The 15,181-nt window shown below is 39.3% G+C and overlaps 1 protein-coding gene across 1 annotated transcript in view; it reads right to left on the bottom strand.

Moving 5' to 3' along the window:
- Positions 1 to 2,080: 2,080 nt before the first annotated feature.
- The window catches only part of LOC139717795 (nucleolar pre-ribosomal-associated protein 1-like), a 36,622-nt gene continuing 23,521 nt past the window's right edge, over positions 2,081 to 15,181 (bottom strand). The window contains exons 19-29 of the mRNA XM_071629295.1: positions 14,675 to 14,933; positions 13,813 to 14,008; positions 12,807 to 13,071; positions 11,461 to 11,635; positions 10,631 to 10,793; positions 9,241 to 9,340; positions 8,622 to 8,782; positions 7,884 to 8,102; positions 7,131 to 7,274; positions 4,963 to 5,072; positions 2,081 to 2,219 (exon numbers count right to left, since the gene is read on the bottom strand). Of these exons, the coding sequence (XP_071485396.1) occupies positions 2,081 to 2,219; positions 4,963 to 5,072; positions 7,131 to 7,274; positions 7,884 to 8,102; positions 8,622 to 8,782; positions 9,241 to 9,340; positions 10,631 to 10,793; positions 11,461 to 11,635; positions 12,807 to 13,071; positions 13,813 to 14,008; positions 14,675 to 14,933 (1,931 nt within the window). The remainder of the gene's footprint in view (positions 2,220 to 4,962; positions 5,073 to 7,130; positions 7,275 to 7,883; positions 8,103 to 8,621; positions 8,783 to 9,240; positions 9,341 to 10,630; positions 10,794 to 11,460; positions 11,636 to 12,806; positions 13,072 to 13,812; positions 14,009 to 14,674; positions 14,934 to 15,181) is intronic.

The raw sequence follows: 15,181 nt of genomic DNA, 5'->3' as shown, positions 1-15,181 counted from the left end.
TAGATAACTGGGTGAGAAAAACCAAGTCGAAAAGGTAATGTATTAATTGTCACTGTGTTTATGATAGAAATTTAGCCGTGCTTTATTTGTGAAGTCGCCGTGAATGTGGCAGTGATTTTTGCTCCCGCTCAGCTGCGAGGTAGCCGCCAGGACCGCGCCTTGCGGCGCGGTGTCCGGGGCTAGCAACTAGTACGTACATGTAACTTACACATGCCTCGCATGCAAGTAGTACGTACGTGGACCGGAGTTAGCGAGCGTTATATGCATGCATACGGTGCATTTTCATTTATTTTTATGAAAGTAACGGACTAATTGGAACGAAATTTTGCACAGGTGTTACTGCAATCATACCCAAACTCCATACTAACTATGAGACCAATTGCTGCAGGTTTACAAATGTGGGCTAGTACCTTTAAAGGGATGGTACTGTATAATACACTGTATTGGTTGAGATGAGGATTCAGCTTTTAACTTTTTGTGAGATACTTAGAAGCCACCTATTAAATGTTAAAAAGCATACAATGAGAGAAATTCAAAATTTATTTGATGAAAATCAGTCTTCAAATGGCCGAGATATCCAAAAACAAAGGAAAACAAAGCGATACTAATAGAATGTGGGTCCCTTTTTTATTAAGATCGCATTGTTTTAGATTGTGTATATCAGCCATTTCAAAACTGCTTTTCATCAAATAAACTTTGAATTCCTCGCAGAATTATGCTCTTTCATATTTCATAAGAGGTTTCTCATTATCTTGCACAAAAAAAGCTGAAAACCTGAAGCCCCGTCTCAACCAAAACTATACCATCCCTTTTTATTACAAACTCCTAAAACCTGTGTATACAATGCCTTACTAAGAAATACAAACACAGCAGCAAAACCAACCAACAGAACAGATTGATGTTTTTATGGTCAATCTTAAAGATGACATGTGCAGATAGTACTAAATTACAGACTCAGTTCCATCTGTACTTCAGTAGTACATTTATTATAGTTTTTGTACACAGCTTTCATATTGCAGCACAAATTTGAATGTCAAAGGTATGACATAAAATAGTCCATTCTTAGTGTAAGACAATATCTAATGTCTTCTGACTCAAAGAAACAGCACGTAATGTGAAAAAAAAAATGGGGAAATAGTCATTTATCATCATTGAATGCAAATATGCAAAAGAAGACTTTTTTTGTGACCTGCTTGAGATGAAAATATTAAATGAAAGAGTACAATGAAGGCTTCTGTCATATAACATTTTGTTCTTTGTTCTACTAAACAGAAATTGTCGAGTAAGCCTTGTTCATAATGCATTTGTAACATGATGACAGAACTTTATTTTTTTTTACATACAAAAATTTTAACTCTAGCAACATGCCAAATTACAAATATATTAGTACAAAGTGGAAATTTTTGCTCATTTCGCGTAGCTAGAAACTAGCACAAAAATAAAAGCTTATGAATATTTTTGCGCGTCATTTTTCCCAGTAGTTGATGTCTCAATTCCATGGAATTAAAAACATGTAAAACTCATCTCACTCGGCCGAGCACGAAAAATTACATGCATGAAAATATCCACTTTAACAGTATTTCCTTTTGAATAAAAGGAGAAATAAAAGAAGTCACATCTATGGTCTCTGCACAGGGGAAATGAACAAATCCTGACATCACAATACAGTACTGTAACCAGACAAATCCATATTTTGAGATTTTGTGAGTAGGACGCTACCTACATGCACCTTGGTATATAAAGCCTTAGTTAAACAGCCCTTTATCTGTGAGGAAGACACAATATTTTTGTACATATTGACATCAACATGTTTTCATCTACAGCTTTCATTTAATTCTGAATGATAGACAAAAACAGATATAGAAAAGAAAAAGGGGATCCCAGATCTTTCGTTGCATGTGGACAAATTCCATCACAATAATCATACATCAATAAATTAACATAGGGGAAAAAATAAGATAGACAACATGTAAACATGGAAACACAGGAGAAATCACTACGTAAAAGTGTGTTTCATTATAATGTGCTAAGCATGAGTTCTTTGATGTCACTATGACACCCTGTGTCCGAGTCCTAGAATTTAGCTTTGTAGTGCCAGCTGAAATGATCGCAAGGATTGTAGCGCCCTCACACCCTCAGCCTTCAGCTTCTTTCCTGCCTCCTGATTGGTCAGGGATTTCTCCATCGCACCAATAATCTTGTCCATGCTCTCCCAGCCACTGCAAAGGCAGACAAATAGCAGTAAACAATATTTATGAGAAGAAACGAATGTTTTTCTCAAGAAATAGCTAATCACATGTATACACATTCCTAAGTTAAGGTACCTGTTACCTGGAAAACAAGGAAAAGTAGATATCACGCGGTGCGTAATATATGTCCCCGCCGGAAGTAGCATTTTGTAGCAAAATGTGCAATATAGGTAAAAAATCAAGGTCAAAGGTCAAAGAAGTCAAAGGTCAAAATTCTGTGTAAAAGTTTTGAAGCCCTCACCTTCCATAGTGCCATCACATAAAGCAAACGGAATCGAAATCGGGTCAGAAATGGCGAAGGAGTAGCATTTTGTAGCCAATGTACAATACAGGTCAAAAATCAAGGTCAAAGGTCAAAGAAGGCAAAGGTCAAAATTCTGTGTAAAGTTTTGAAGCCCTCACCTAGTGCCATCACATAAAGCAAACGGAATCGAAATCGGGTTAGAAATGGCGAAGGAGTAGCATTTTGTAGCCAATGTACAATACAGGTCAAAAATCAAGGTCAAAGGTCAAAGAAGGCAAAGGTCAAAATTCTGTATAGAAGTTTTGAAGCCCTCACCTAGTGCCATCACATAAAGCAAATGGAATCGAAATCGGGTTAGAAATGGCGAAGGAGTAGCATTTTGTAGCAAAATGTACAATACAGGTCAAAAATCAAGGTCAAAGGTCAAAGAAGGCAAAGGTCAAAATTCTGTGTAGAAGTTTTGAAGCCCTCACCTAGTGCCATCACATAAAGCAAATGGAATCGAAATCGGGTTAGAAATGGCGAAGGAGTAGCATTTTGTAGCAAAATGTACAATACAGGTCAAAAACCAAGGTCAAAGGTCAAAGAAGGCAAAGGTCAAAATTCTGTGTAGAAGTTTTGAAGCCCTCACCTAGTGCCATCACATAAAGCAAACGGAATCGAAATCGGGTTAGAAATGGCGAAGGAGTAGCATTTTGTAGCAAAATGTACAATATAGGTCAAAAATCAAGGTCAAAGGTCAAAGAAGTCAAAGGTCAAAATTCTGTGTAGAAGTTTTGAAGCCCTCACCTAGTGCCATCACATGAAGCAAACGGAATCGAAATCGGGTTAGAAATGGCGAAGGAGTAGCATTTTGTAGCAAAATGTACAATACAGGTCAAAAATCAAGGTCAAAGGTCAAAGAAGTCAAAGGTCAAAATTCTGTGTACAAGTTTTGAAGCCCTCACCTAGTGCCATCATATAAAGCAAACGGAATCGAAATCGGGTTAGAAATGGCGAAGGAGTAGCATTTTGTAGCAAAATGTACAATTAGGTCAAAGGTCAAGGTCAAAGGTCACGACTGAAATTCTGTGTAGAAGTTTCAAAGCTCCCATGTAGTGCTATCATATAAAGCAAACAGAATCAAAATTGGCTCATAAATGACAGAGAAGTAGTAAATTGAAGATTTTGATCACACACGGATGCACACACGGACAGACGGACGGACACGCGGACACACACACGTACGGAGCCCGTTTCATAGTCCCCTGCTCGAACTCGTTCGGCGGGGACAAAAACGAGGAACTCAAATGAAGTGATTCAATGAAGAATACAGAGAGGCTACTTCTAGCTTTGCAGCAATGTTGTGTGTCTGTGTGTGTGATGTGTGTGTGTTGGTTCCTTCCGTTCTTCCTTTCTTTCTGGTTGTTACAGGCATAAATCTGTTTACACAGTGATACACAATTAAAAACAAATAGTGGCAGGGGGACAACATTGTAACTTGGTTAGAAAATGGGGGATTGTGAATTCAGTTAGCAAAATTGTAATCACATATTTCAAAAGTATGTTTACCTTTTCATTTCATATTTTGAATCAAATGAAGGAGGAAAGCATACTAATTATGTTTTTCAGTTCAACTCTATCTTTTCTTTTTAATTCACATTAATCTCTTTTTGTGCTTAATTACAAAAACCATACTATTTTTTTTCTCTTTGACAATTAAAGGATAACTGAACCATCAATTATAGAAGTTTCAGATTTCACATTCCCCTAATTGAGGCAGGATATCCTCCAATGAGGAACTATCGTGCCTCAGTTTGGTCCTCCTCTGACAAGGAAGAGGACTGTAAACCAGCTGAAGAGAGGCCCTGCTCTGCCTTAAGCCTTGAGGTGTCCTTAACTTATGTAAATACTACACCCATCAACCCTGATAGTAATATGAATAAATGGGAGAAAATAGGGCAAAACAAGGAACTTTCAGTTTCTCCCATCCCCCAGACATCACCATTGGCATGTGTTCACAAAATGTAGGAATGCTAGGTTAAATAAAGCCTTAAGTTTTCCTTCTTGTAAAGATAAGAATGCTTTTATCAAGTAGCAATAGTTGGTTATGATGAAATAGTTCAATCTGTCCTGGAGGTTGACCAGGGGCAGAGACTCCAACTCTCCCGTTTTTGATGGGAGATCTCCCGCCGAAAACCCATTTTTGCAAAATCTCCCGTTCTCCCGCTTGAGAATTAATTTCTCCCGCCCTGGCTCTGTGTCTCCCGTTGGAAAGGCTTTCTTACTTATTGCTATTGTATGTTGAAAAAATAAGCCTTAGATAGCACCAGAGAGCATCTAGAACCCTAGGAACTTCGCGCTTCGCACACATCAAGTTGGAGTCTCCTGTTTGCTAGGGGTTTCAGGCGGGAGAATCTCCAGATCAAGATCAAAAGGTGCTTTGGGTTGGAGTCTCTGCAGGGGTCTTATTGAGGAGCTGACACGTACCTGGTTTGATGGCGGGCGTGAAGCCACACCAGGGTGCTGCTCTGGTTAATGAGGTAGGTAGCACCGTCTGCAATGTCACATGCCTTTAGGATCACACCAAGGATCAGCTCCTATGTTACACAGATTGGAAGATAGAGGAAGAAACACACCACTGCTAAAATGCTGACAGTGCCACGTTCAAAAAACATTTTCTGTTTTAGAGCAAAGAATTTTTCCCAAAGATAGTTTAACCTGTCGGAGACTAGTCCCGGTTATTTTCGAGCTGGGGTGAATGGGAAATGCAGGTTACTAGAAAATCAGTACTGTTACGTCTATAACAGGTTAAAGTTTTACATTGTCACGGTAAGGGACAGTAGTAGATGAGGAAAGAGCAATTGAGGAGTGATGCTAACAGTTTACCTACAAGTCACATGATCAACATTTCATCATCACAGCATGTAAATGCATTTGACCCGTAATCTGAGCACATGATTGTGGACAGCACCCTAACATTTCATCATCACAGCATGTAAATGCATTTGACCCGTAATCTGAGCACATGATTGTGGACAGCACCCTAACGGAATGCTCCCCAAAGTGATCTCAATCAAAGTCTGGTCATAATTGAGGGTAACGCCAATACGTAGGTGCCATGCGCAGAGCAATGTTTTAGATGCATTATGGGATAGCTCATGGGACAAACTTGCCCGGTTTTGGCTGCACATGCACTTACATCACTGCTCTGTCTTTATCCAGAGGTATTTTTTGTTGAAGATTTCTTCGCTTTCCATCATGTGACCAGCACATTGAAGCCTTGCAGTAGTGAACCATGACTCTAGTGACCGCAAATCAATAAAGCGTAGACACTTTCAACTCTTTTAAGCTGAATTATAGCCAAGAAAAAAAGGGCTAACAACGGAAAAGCAGACAAAGAACTTCATTGAATCGTATGGGAACTGTGACACGCGCGAGACAACCGGAAGCGAATAAGGGACCGAGGAATCCCACAGTTCACCTGTGACAGAGCTCTTCAGCGTGCGCAGGAGTTTTTTACATCATTGGCGATAGCGAGAATTGCAGTAAAGGTTGCAAGTCATTTGCCACAAGGAAGTTGTGCAGGTAGAGTTCTGCATTTCCACTGGATGATGAACAGGTGACGAACAGACTGGTGGTGGATAGAAATCTGGATCCCTAACTTCTGCCACTGCCTTTTACATGGGGGAGGTTAGCACAGTAAGTCTTGTTTCTAATAGGTTTCATCATTTGGGAAGGTATCAAAATTAATGATAGCAGTTTGTGACTTGACAAATTAGCCAATAATGTGGGTCTCCGTATCTGGCAGATTCTGCTGTGATGCTTCGAATTACAGCTAAAATGCTAAATGAAAGTGACGTACAGGCTAGGCTTGTTTTCACTAAGATAAAAAACCATGACAATTACCTTGTTATATCAGGTTTTTCACTACTAGTATGTTACGGTGCAAAAACAAAGAAATTAAAAGAGTTGGGACTTGCAAAACCCCCTCGTTGTAAGAGGGTTTTGTTACATCTGACCTCTTCATAACGAGGTTCCACCACCTTTGCTTTTAACAGTCAGGGCATCACGACTGTAAAACCAGGAATTTTTACATACATGAAATTTTCAAGCCAACATTCACGAAATTAAAATGCCTGTCAAAGTTCTTGTCTTCATTTGAATGCATTGAATGCCAATGGCAACTGGCAAAAATTTTATCCCACGCAAAAGGCCATTGGCTCCAACTGGCAAAAATTTAATGACGCTAACATTTCTAGGTTCACAGTATCTCACTGAGTGCCTGACTCTGCAGCTGCTCTGTTGTCAAAACTGTATAGAAGTAACACAACTTGTACATGAGGAGTTTGCTTGCAAAATGGGTTACACACCATTTTTAAACATTGTAAAGTAAGTCCATCATCAGACGGAGTAAAATGAAACCTTACCAGTGATACTCCACTTGTTATATAAAAAGGAATATTCTTGAAGCTATGATTAAAACTATCATATATTTTCTTGTCAGGTGCATTGTCTTTTAGCAGCTTTCATTGCAAATGTATCAAATTACAAAGAATGGAGTTAACTCCTTTTGCTATCAAACTCTTCACATCTTTCCTGTAGTCTTGAAGCTTGTGGTTACAACAAGAGTACTGAGCTTTCCGAGGATGACTTACTCCAATTGCTTTCTCGCACAGCGGTGAGGCATAGAAGGCAAGGAGAGTGTGGAAGACGCCGACCTTCTCACACATCCGGAAGTCGGCGGGACTGCGCAGTCCGTCCGTCAGCAGCTGCAGCATCCATGTCTTCTCCTCCTTGTGCTGCTTGGGGCATGGAGAAAGAACAGAGATGAATGATGAATGACGCAACTACTTCAACTTCCACTGATAGAAAATTACTTCTATTACTGCTAGAAAAAATCTTCTACTGCTAAGGATGTCAATGCTGGTGCAGTCATACAAGTAGTACCAGTGCTGATGCTACTACTACTACTACTACTACTACTACTACTACTACTACAACTATTAGCAATATAATGGAAATGATAGTGATGATGATGATGGCGACGATGACGATGATAATAATAATAATAATAACAATAATAATAATAATAATAATAATAATAATAATAATAATAATAATAATAATAATAATAATAATAATAATAATAATAATAATAATAATAATAATAATAATAATAATTAATTAACATGCAACAGACTTGACAATCCTGGCATAAGTTATAAGAACAGACGGCAAAAAAGACAAAAATGCATTAATCTGAAACAGTACATTTTAAGAGACTGAGAGTACAGTACCTGTCTATCAAACATTTCCAGCACTTAACGAGTGAAAACTTCTGGACACAATTCAGTTTAATCACATTCACAGTCCCATGCCGTGGCTTCACAACTACACTGAACACAAACCTGCATGCCAGACCCCACGAATAACCTCGGGAACAGTGGCACCACGACGGTGTTGAGATGCGGCTTCAGCATCAGGTAGGAGATGACGATTGGGTAGAGGGCGCTCTCCGGCTGTAGCATCAACCGAATCGCCTTGGCGACAAACAGCGTCAGGATAGAGGGTAGGAGCTGGTTTGTGGTGGTAACAGAATTCTTCAGGATTTCCAGGACATAGGCAATCTGGGAAGATGAGAAATCGATAGAGTCTAATGAAAAAAGAAAAATCTGGACAGTCACAAAATTGGAATCAATATTTAGGTTTCATCCTGATGGAATCTCACTTTCTTTGCTCATTTTTCCACTAACATTTAGGTTTGTTACACGATTTTTAGAACTCGTCCTGTTGGTTTGGATAATCTAAAGTTTAGGTTGTGACAATGAAATAACTACTGAGCAGACACATGGCAAGTCATGACACCCAAAATTGTATTTCATCAACACCTCACATAAGTTAAAATGCTGAAAAACTGGTCAGGACGTTCCAGTTTAAGTGGAAAATCATGATAGTTTATTCTTTGCTTCTCTATCAATATGACAACCTGCTGCTTTGCTACTAACATGTACTGGTAGGCCTACTCGAGGCAAGAACTTTTGATAAGAAAAATAACTTCATGCAAAAAAAATGAACTTAATCATGAGTTACAATGTAGGCACTATACAAATCTTTGGTTATCAGGGCATTTATGCATCTGTACTGACCTCTCGCCGACCCCTGAACCTTGCCCCTTCTAGGTGATGGCAGAAGGAGGAGAGGGTGTGGTATCCAGCCCTTCTGATGTCACCATGGCAACTGGAGAGGGATGCGAGGGTGAAGCCCAGGGCATTGCACTCCACAAACATCTCACAGGGAACAAGGTTCTCTGCGAAAAGGATAGAGCAAACATTAAAATGTCTGTGTCATTTTACTGGAATCAATCATATTCCGAGCAATTCTAGTTTAAACATGTGATGAATAAAATGATGATGACATCGAAAATAATGTCAAATAGTAATAATTTTATGACATCATCAACCATGCCCATTATCATATTACCCCTCTCATCTTTGTCTGTGATGATGAGGAGGAGGAGGAGGAGGAGGTGGAGGAAACTATCATCCTGGTTGTTTCTATGCTTCTACCAGTGTCAACTACAATTCAGAGGCAAATGAGATTTTTGTGCTGTTCCCTGGAAATGTGCATCCTTGAACACAAAATCTGTGAGCCAAACTTCTGTATTTCTACACCTTCTAAGAAAAACTGCAAAAGCTCGGATATGTTCGAGGTTCAGTTGATTTGGTTCTATCTAGCCTTACATAGCAGATTTGTGAAGATTCATACCTGGACTGAGGAGATGACTGAACAGCGGTAGGAGAAAGCTTGGGTCGTAGAGGGCAGCATTCTCCAGACTCTCACTGGCGGCTCCCTCCTTCACGTCAGGCTGGATGTAAGAGATAAAGAAGGCAGGAATGCACTTTTACTGCACTTTGCACAATTAATTTGTATTTCTACCAAATTTCCCTGTCTGCTTTTCTCCAAAGGCAACAATCCAATATAAAAAATAATTCTTCTTCTTCTATTGGCTCAATGTGCCTGGCTGATACCATTAGCTGTCTACTGCTAGTCACCTGGGGTAGCCCATGAGGGGTCAGCATTTCCTGCCCAAATATTTCCCCTGCATATTTGTGGCAGACCACTTTACCAGGTTTGTACCCTGCTCTTTCTGTGATGAATGAATGAATGAATGAATGAACGAATGAATGAGGCCCGACCTTTTACATACATTAGTTTTGACTCTATCACACAAGGGACCTCCACATTTTTTCCTATCTGAGGGACAAAGTGTTTTGCCTCTTACCAGAGGGAACGGCATGATTACATATACAACATTGCTCAGTTAGACTCACTGGGGTTCTAACTTGAAACAGTGGATTTCAAGGGAGATAGGCTACCAAATAAGCCACCTAGCCACCCATAATCCTAGGTAATCATCTACAGGTTCATCAATAGGAAACATCCAGTCCCTATTTTGTAAATATCCAGCTGTTGCTACGGAAAATAATATTACTGCAAGTTGCAATATTGCCATGCACTGAATGAAACAGAGCTATGGTATCTAGAAGTTGTCTAATCTTAGACCTAGGACCTCTTAAAGGACGAAATGCAGCTGAAGAGCTTCCTAATTTTGCTTTTCTCCTAGAATAGCTAGGATTACTTGGAACAGGTGAGTCTAGGGGGCACTTTTGCCAGTGTGAAACAGATGTTAAAGGGATGGTATAGTATTGGTGGAGATAAGGATTAAGCTTTTAACTTTTTGCGAGGTATTAAGAAACCACACATGACATGTTACAGAGCATACGATTCTACAAGGAATTCAAAGTTTATTAGATGAAAATCGGTTTTGAAATGGCTGAGATATCCAAAAAACAAAGTAAACAAAGTAATCCTAATAATACATGTAGGTGGGTCCCACCTTTAATTAGTATCGCTTTGTTCTGGATTTCTCAGCCATTTCAAAACCAATTTTCATTAAACTAAATGTTGAATTCCTCTCAGAATTACACGCTCTTTCATATTTCATAAGAGGTATCTCACTATCTCACAAAAAAAGAAGAAGAAAAGGTTAGAAACCTGAAGCCAGGTCTCGATCAGAACTATATCATCCCTTTAAGGGCAACCATGATATCCAAAGACAAGCTCTGAAGCCGATAGTGAAAGCTCCCCCCCATACCTGCAGCGGTTGGTCCAGTGGGAACCGAAGCATGGAGTCAAGGAGCAGCTTGGGATCGAGAAGTTTGAGGACATCCTTGACGCCGGGTTGCTTCCACAGTGTCCTCCCCAGGGCCTTCCTGGCTGAATATTGGGACACCGCCTCACTGCCCCAAATATAGGGCCTGCAGGAGGATTGTAGTGATGATGATGATAATGATGAAACAGATAACAAAGTGTAATTGTCATTGTAGTAGTAGCAGCAGCAACAACAGAAATATCATCACAACTACTTTTGCTATGCAACTGATAGTATCAACAACAATAATGATAACAATCATGTTAATAATAATTATGATGATAAAAATAATCACAACCATTATAAATATATTCACAATAACATTATGCTGTATTCTACTAATACTATGAATGATAATGATGATAACAATGAACAATAATTAATAATACTAGCAATAATTATGATAATGACATCAACATTATGCTAAAATCATTACTTCTCATACTATAAATAATAATGATAACAACAAAAACAAAATAATGAAAGTCAGACATATACACTTGGGAATCACTACTCTTAACTACTAAAATATGGCAACTTCACGAAATAGGGCATTCTTGCAGTCTTCTGTTATCTCTTGCTATCCTTCAAAAGACCAGTGGTTCACATTATTCTATGTGAAAAATTTAGCATTTAAGTGAAAAATGATGAAATACCTTACCTTTGATCTCCTGTTTGCTATGCAGAGACAACTATTGTTGTATCAAACATTCTCTAAAATTAACAGAACTTACTGCATATCATAAGAAAAATAATAGTTGCTCGCTCTTTACCTGTATTCGGACATGCTTGCATTGTTCTTCTCATAGATGTGCATCAGTGTGAGTAGTCCCCTGTCAATTTCTGTCCGTGTGGCTGAGTAGGCACCCAGCAGCACGGTAAAGTGGACCCTATTGCAGCAGGATGGTTCTCGCTGCGACATGGTCACCAGAAGCCTGACAAGGGCGTCTGAAGCAAACCAGGGAGGGGTGGGGGTAGAAGGGGGCACATTGGGGTAGCTTGTCAATGTGGGATCTACTTCCTGCACTTATCAATGTCAAGACATAATTATACAGTCACACTTCTTCATCCTCTACTATAGACATACAATGTACACGGACGGTATTGAAACCTGTACTATTTCAGTAATGCTTTTACCATCATTAAAACATCCCAAAAGAACGTAAGTTATGCTCATCAAGTTCATGAAGTAAATGCCACCAATGTATAAACATCTTCCTGAGGTTCTATTTTGAATGAAATCAAAATGTAAAGTATCAATTTGGTACATCAAATACCCTATTCACACTTTCATTTGGGAAAAATTCAGCTACTTGCAAATTTTCATCCTTTTTTCAAAAAGACATCTTCAAGATTGTACTGTATACTTAAATGGAAGACAAACTCTCCTTAGTTCTCTTCCTGTCTCTCTCTCTGTCTCATTTCCTGTGTCAAGACTCCATATGTCAACAGCAAGAGGTGGTCTTTGTTTTAAATTTCAGTTACCAGTACCCAGAGGGTTAAATGGGTTACAATGAAGAACTAGAGAAGCACTCTGAGAGCGCAGACCTCCACCAAGCATGCAGCTCATTTCCACCACTGATCTAGTTCTTCCATAGAGATATAAGTGATTTCCACCAATATGTACTTATAGCATTGTGTGCTGAAAGTCGCCCTATTTCCCAATATAGAAGCCTTTGTTACGTCATAAACCCTCAGCTGCATGGCGTGCCTCGCCCTAGCAGAAACTAGAGCACGCACTTTAGTGCGCGCATGCAAGTCTCAAATACTTGCAGCCTGATTACTCCGAAGTTCATTGACCCTACCTGCCAAAATATAAAAAATCCTTCATGAATTCCCCCAAAATTCTCGGATCACTACCAAAATTTAATCATTTGTTACTTGTATCATTCTAAACCTTTCCTGCAAGTTTCATCCAAATCCGTTCTCTACTTTTTGAGTTATTTTGCACACAGACAAACTAACTAACAAACAAACGGTAACGAAAACATAACCTCCTCCCTTGGCGGAGGTAATAAAGGCAATAGTTAGAGAGGAAAAAGTATAATCATGGATTAAAAAAAAACACAAAACAACACCAAAGAAGACTTGGAGACAAAAAGAAAATGACAGGACATACTCTTCACTGCTGACAAAGAGTCTCTAGTCTCCTGATCAGACGGCAGCATGGTGGGCAGAAACAGTGAGTGCCCTGCCACTGCCTGGTACAGCTTGCTCAGGGGAAGGAGATTAGCATCCAAGTGGCTGGCAGAGTAGACTAGCCTGATGAGATTGGCGAGAAGTGTGAGGAAGCTGGCATTCTGATACCTAGCCTTGAGACCAGAGGTGACAAACTTCTTCCATGTGCTGCTCAGAGCTGGCATGGCACGGAAATCCTTCATGAGCTGACAGGCAAACAAACAAGCAAACAAACAAATTAAAAGAAATGAAAGAGATCAATCAATTCATTTAAACTACATCCTATCACAAACTACTCTTTGAAATGAATGAGGGAACTCCTACATCTTTAACAGTATTGTCATTAAAAAATAATGTAGTTTGACGTGAAACACAGCGATCAATTCACCACTTATGGGCAATCATGGTATTCTTGAACTATTAAAAATTTGCCTCTAACAGTCTATCTGTTGATATACCACGGCTGCACACTAACTAACCCATTTTTTCTACTGGTCCAACCTTTCTGTTAGACCAGTAGGTACCCAGTTTTTTCCATTTTTTACTGGTTCATTCCTGAAAAGGTTACTACTCCGACAATGATTTTTACTGGTCATGGACCGTCGGACCAGTGCCAGTGTGCAGCGTTGGATATAATGGAATCCCATTTTTTTTGCTCCTTTTTCTACTAATGCCCTTATTAAAATACACTCCATCAAAATCTTTTAGTATTCCTTTTTCTTTTCTTTTCTTTTTTTTTCAATGGAAAGCACTTTTTCATGAAATATTTACCATACAATAACAAAATGATTGATTTTGCCAATCCTTTTTACAATTTTCCATGGGAATGTCCTCAGGGTAATGATTCTTGCTTGTCTGAGGGGATTTACTAATTCCCCCCCCCCCCCCCCTCACCAACTGAGTGTTGCACACTATCAAAGGCTTGTTACATCACACTGTTGGCTTACCTCCACTAATCCCCCAACCTGCTCCATCTGGACCAAAAGCCTGTCCTCCTCCTCCTCCTCCTGAGTGGATGACTTGAGCAAGGGGACCAGACTCTGCAGGCAGGCCGATAGGGCCCGGTGCTGAAAGTCATCCCTTTGGTCTGGATCTATGTCCAGGAGCTGGCTGGTGACGGCTGTGAGAACCTCCAGCTGAGGGCTAGGGCAGGCAAAAACACATCTTTGAATAATATTGATAACAATGATGATAGTAATAATTATAATGGTAATGATAGTAGTGGTAATAGTAGTAGTAGTAGTAGTAGTATTAGTAGTAGTGATACGATGATGATGATGTTGATGATGATGATGATGATGATAATGATGATAATAACAATAACAACAACAACAACAACAACAACAACAACAACAACAACAACAACAATAATAATAATAATAATAATAATAATAATAATAATAATACTGATAATGATAATAATAATAACACTTATAATAACAGCAACGACAATAGCAATAACAATGACATAGCAATGGCCTGATATACTGTAACTGATGTAATCAATTATAAAACATCAAGTAACAATGATGATGATCAGACATGCTCTCAGATTTTAATACTTCCGGTGTACCTTTTTGGGTAATATTTCACATTTCCACTGTCACCCAATTAAATAGTGTTATCACAACGTCATTTCACACATTTCTCATCCACATGTCTCCATTTTGGAGCAAAAAGCAACAGTTTCTGTAGTCATGTGGAAGCTATGTTTTACCTTTTACTCTATGCAGTTTGATAATAAATATCCTATGAATGGCAGAGAGGAGCTACAACTGACACATACATTGTATGAGAGAGTCTACATACCCAGTGAATGGTGAGCTGTCAGGAATTTTCACCAGACCATTAAACAGGTCTGTCGTGTCCGCCAGCGATGCACCCGGCAGCAGCAACGTCAAGACTCGAGGCGCAGTACCCACGGGTTTGTCGTGGGGTTCATCACAGGGTGCGTCACAGGGTTCGTCACCATCCATCACACTGTCTGCATCCGGAGGTGTATCCTCCAGCACCTTCTCACTCAGTATCTTCCAGTACACCTTGTGGAGGAGCTTCTTACACTTTGTACCTAATTTTTTAAAAGAGATACAATGTACATGGCAAAAGAGAATTAAAAAGTTGCATGCAGCAAGAGCACGATGAAACACATTCCACAGGATCATGGCTTTCACAAAAAGCTGTAAAATTCTCAACTCTTGCACCAATTGTATCTTTTTAAGTTTTGGTAAAATCTATTTGCCATCAGTGCTGGATAAGAAGACTACAAGAATTGTTATTGTTACATTTGGAGAATGATTCAAAGAAAATATAAGAGAA

Source organism: Diadema antillarum, unplaced genomic scaffold (assembly GCF_040938485.1).
Source record: "Diadema antillarum isolate AM-2024a unplaced genomic scaffold, OU_Dant_1.0 scf00000082, whole genome shotgun sequence".
Taxonomy (NCBI): Eukaryota; Metazoa; Echinodermata; class Echinoidea; order Diadematoida; family Diadematidae; genus Diadema; species Diadema antillarum.
The sequence above is the reverse complement of the archived record's forward strand: the minus strand, read 5'-3'. Positions and strand labels throughout refer to the sequence as shown.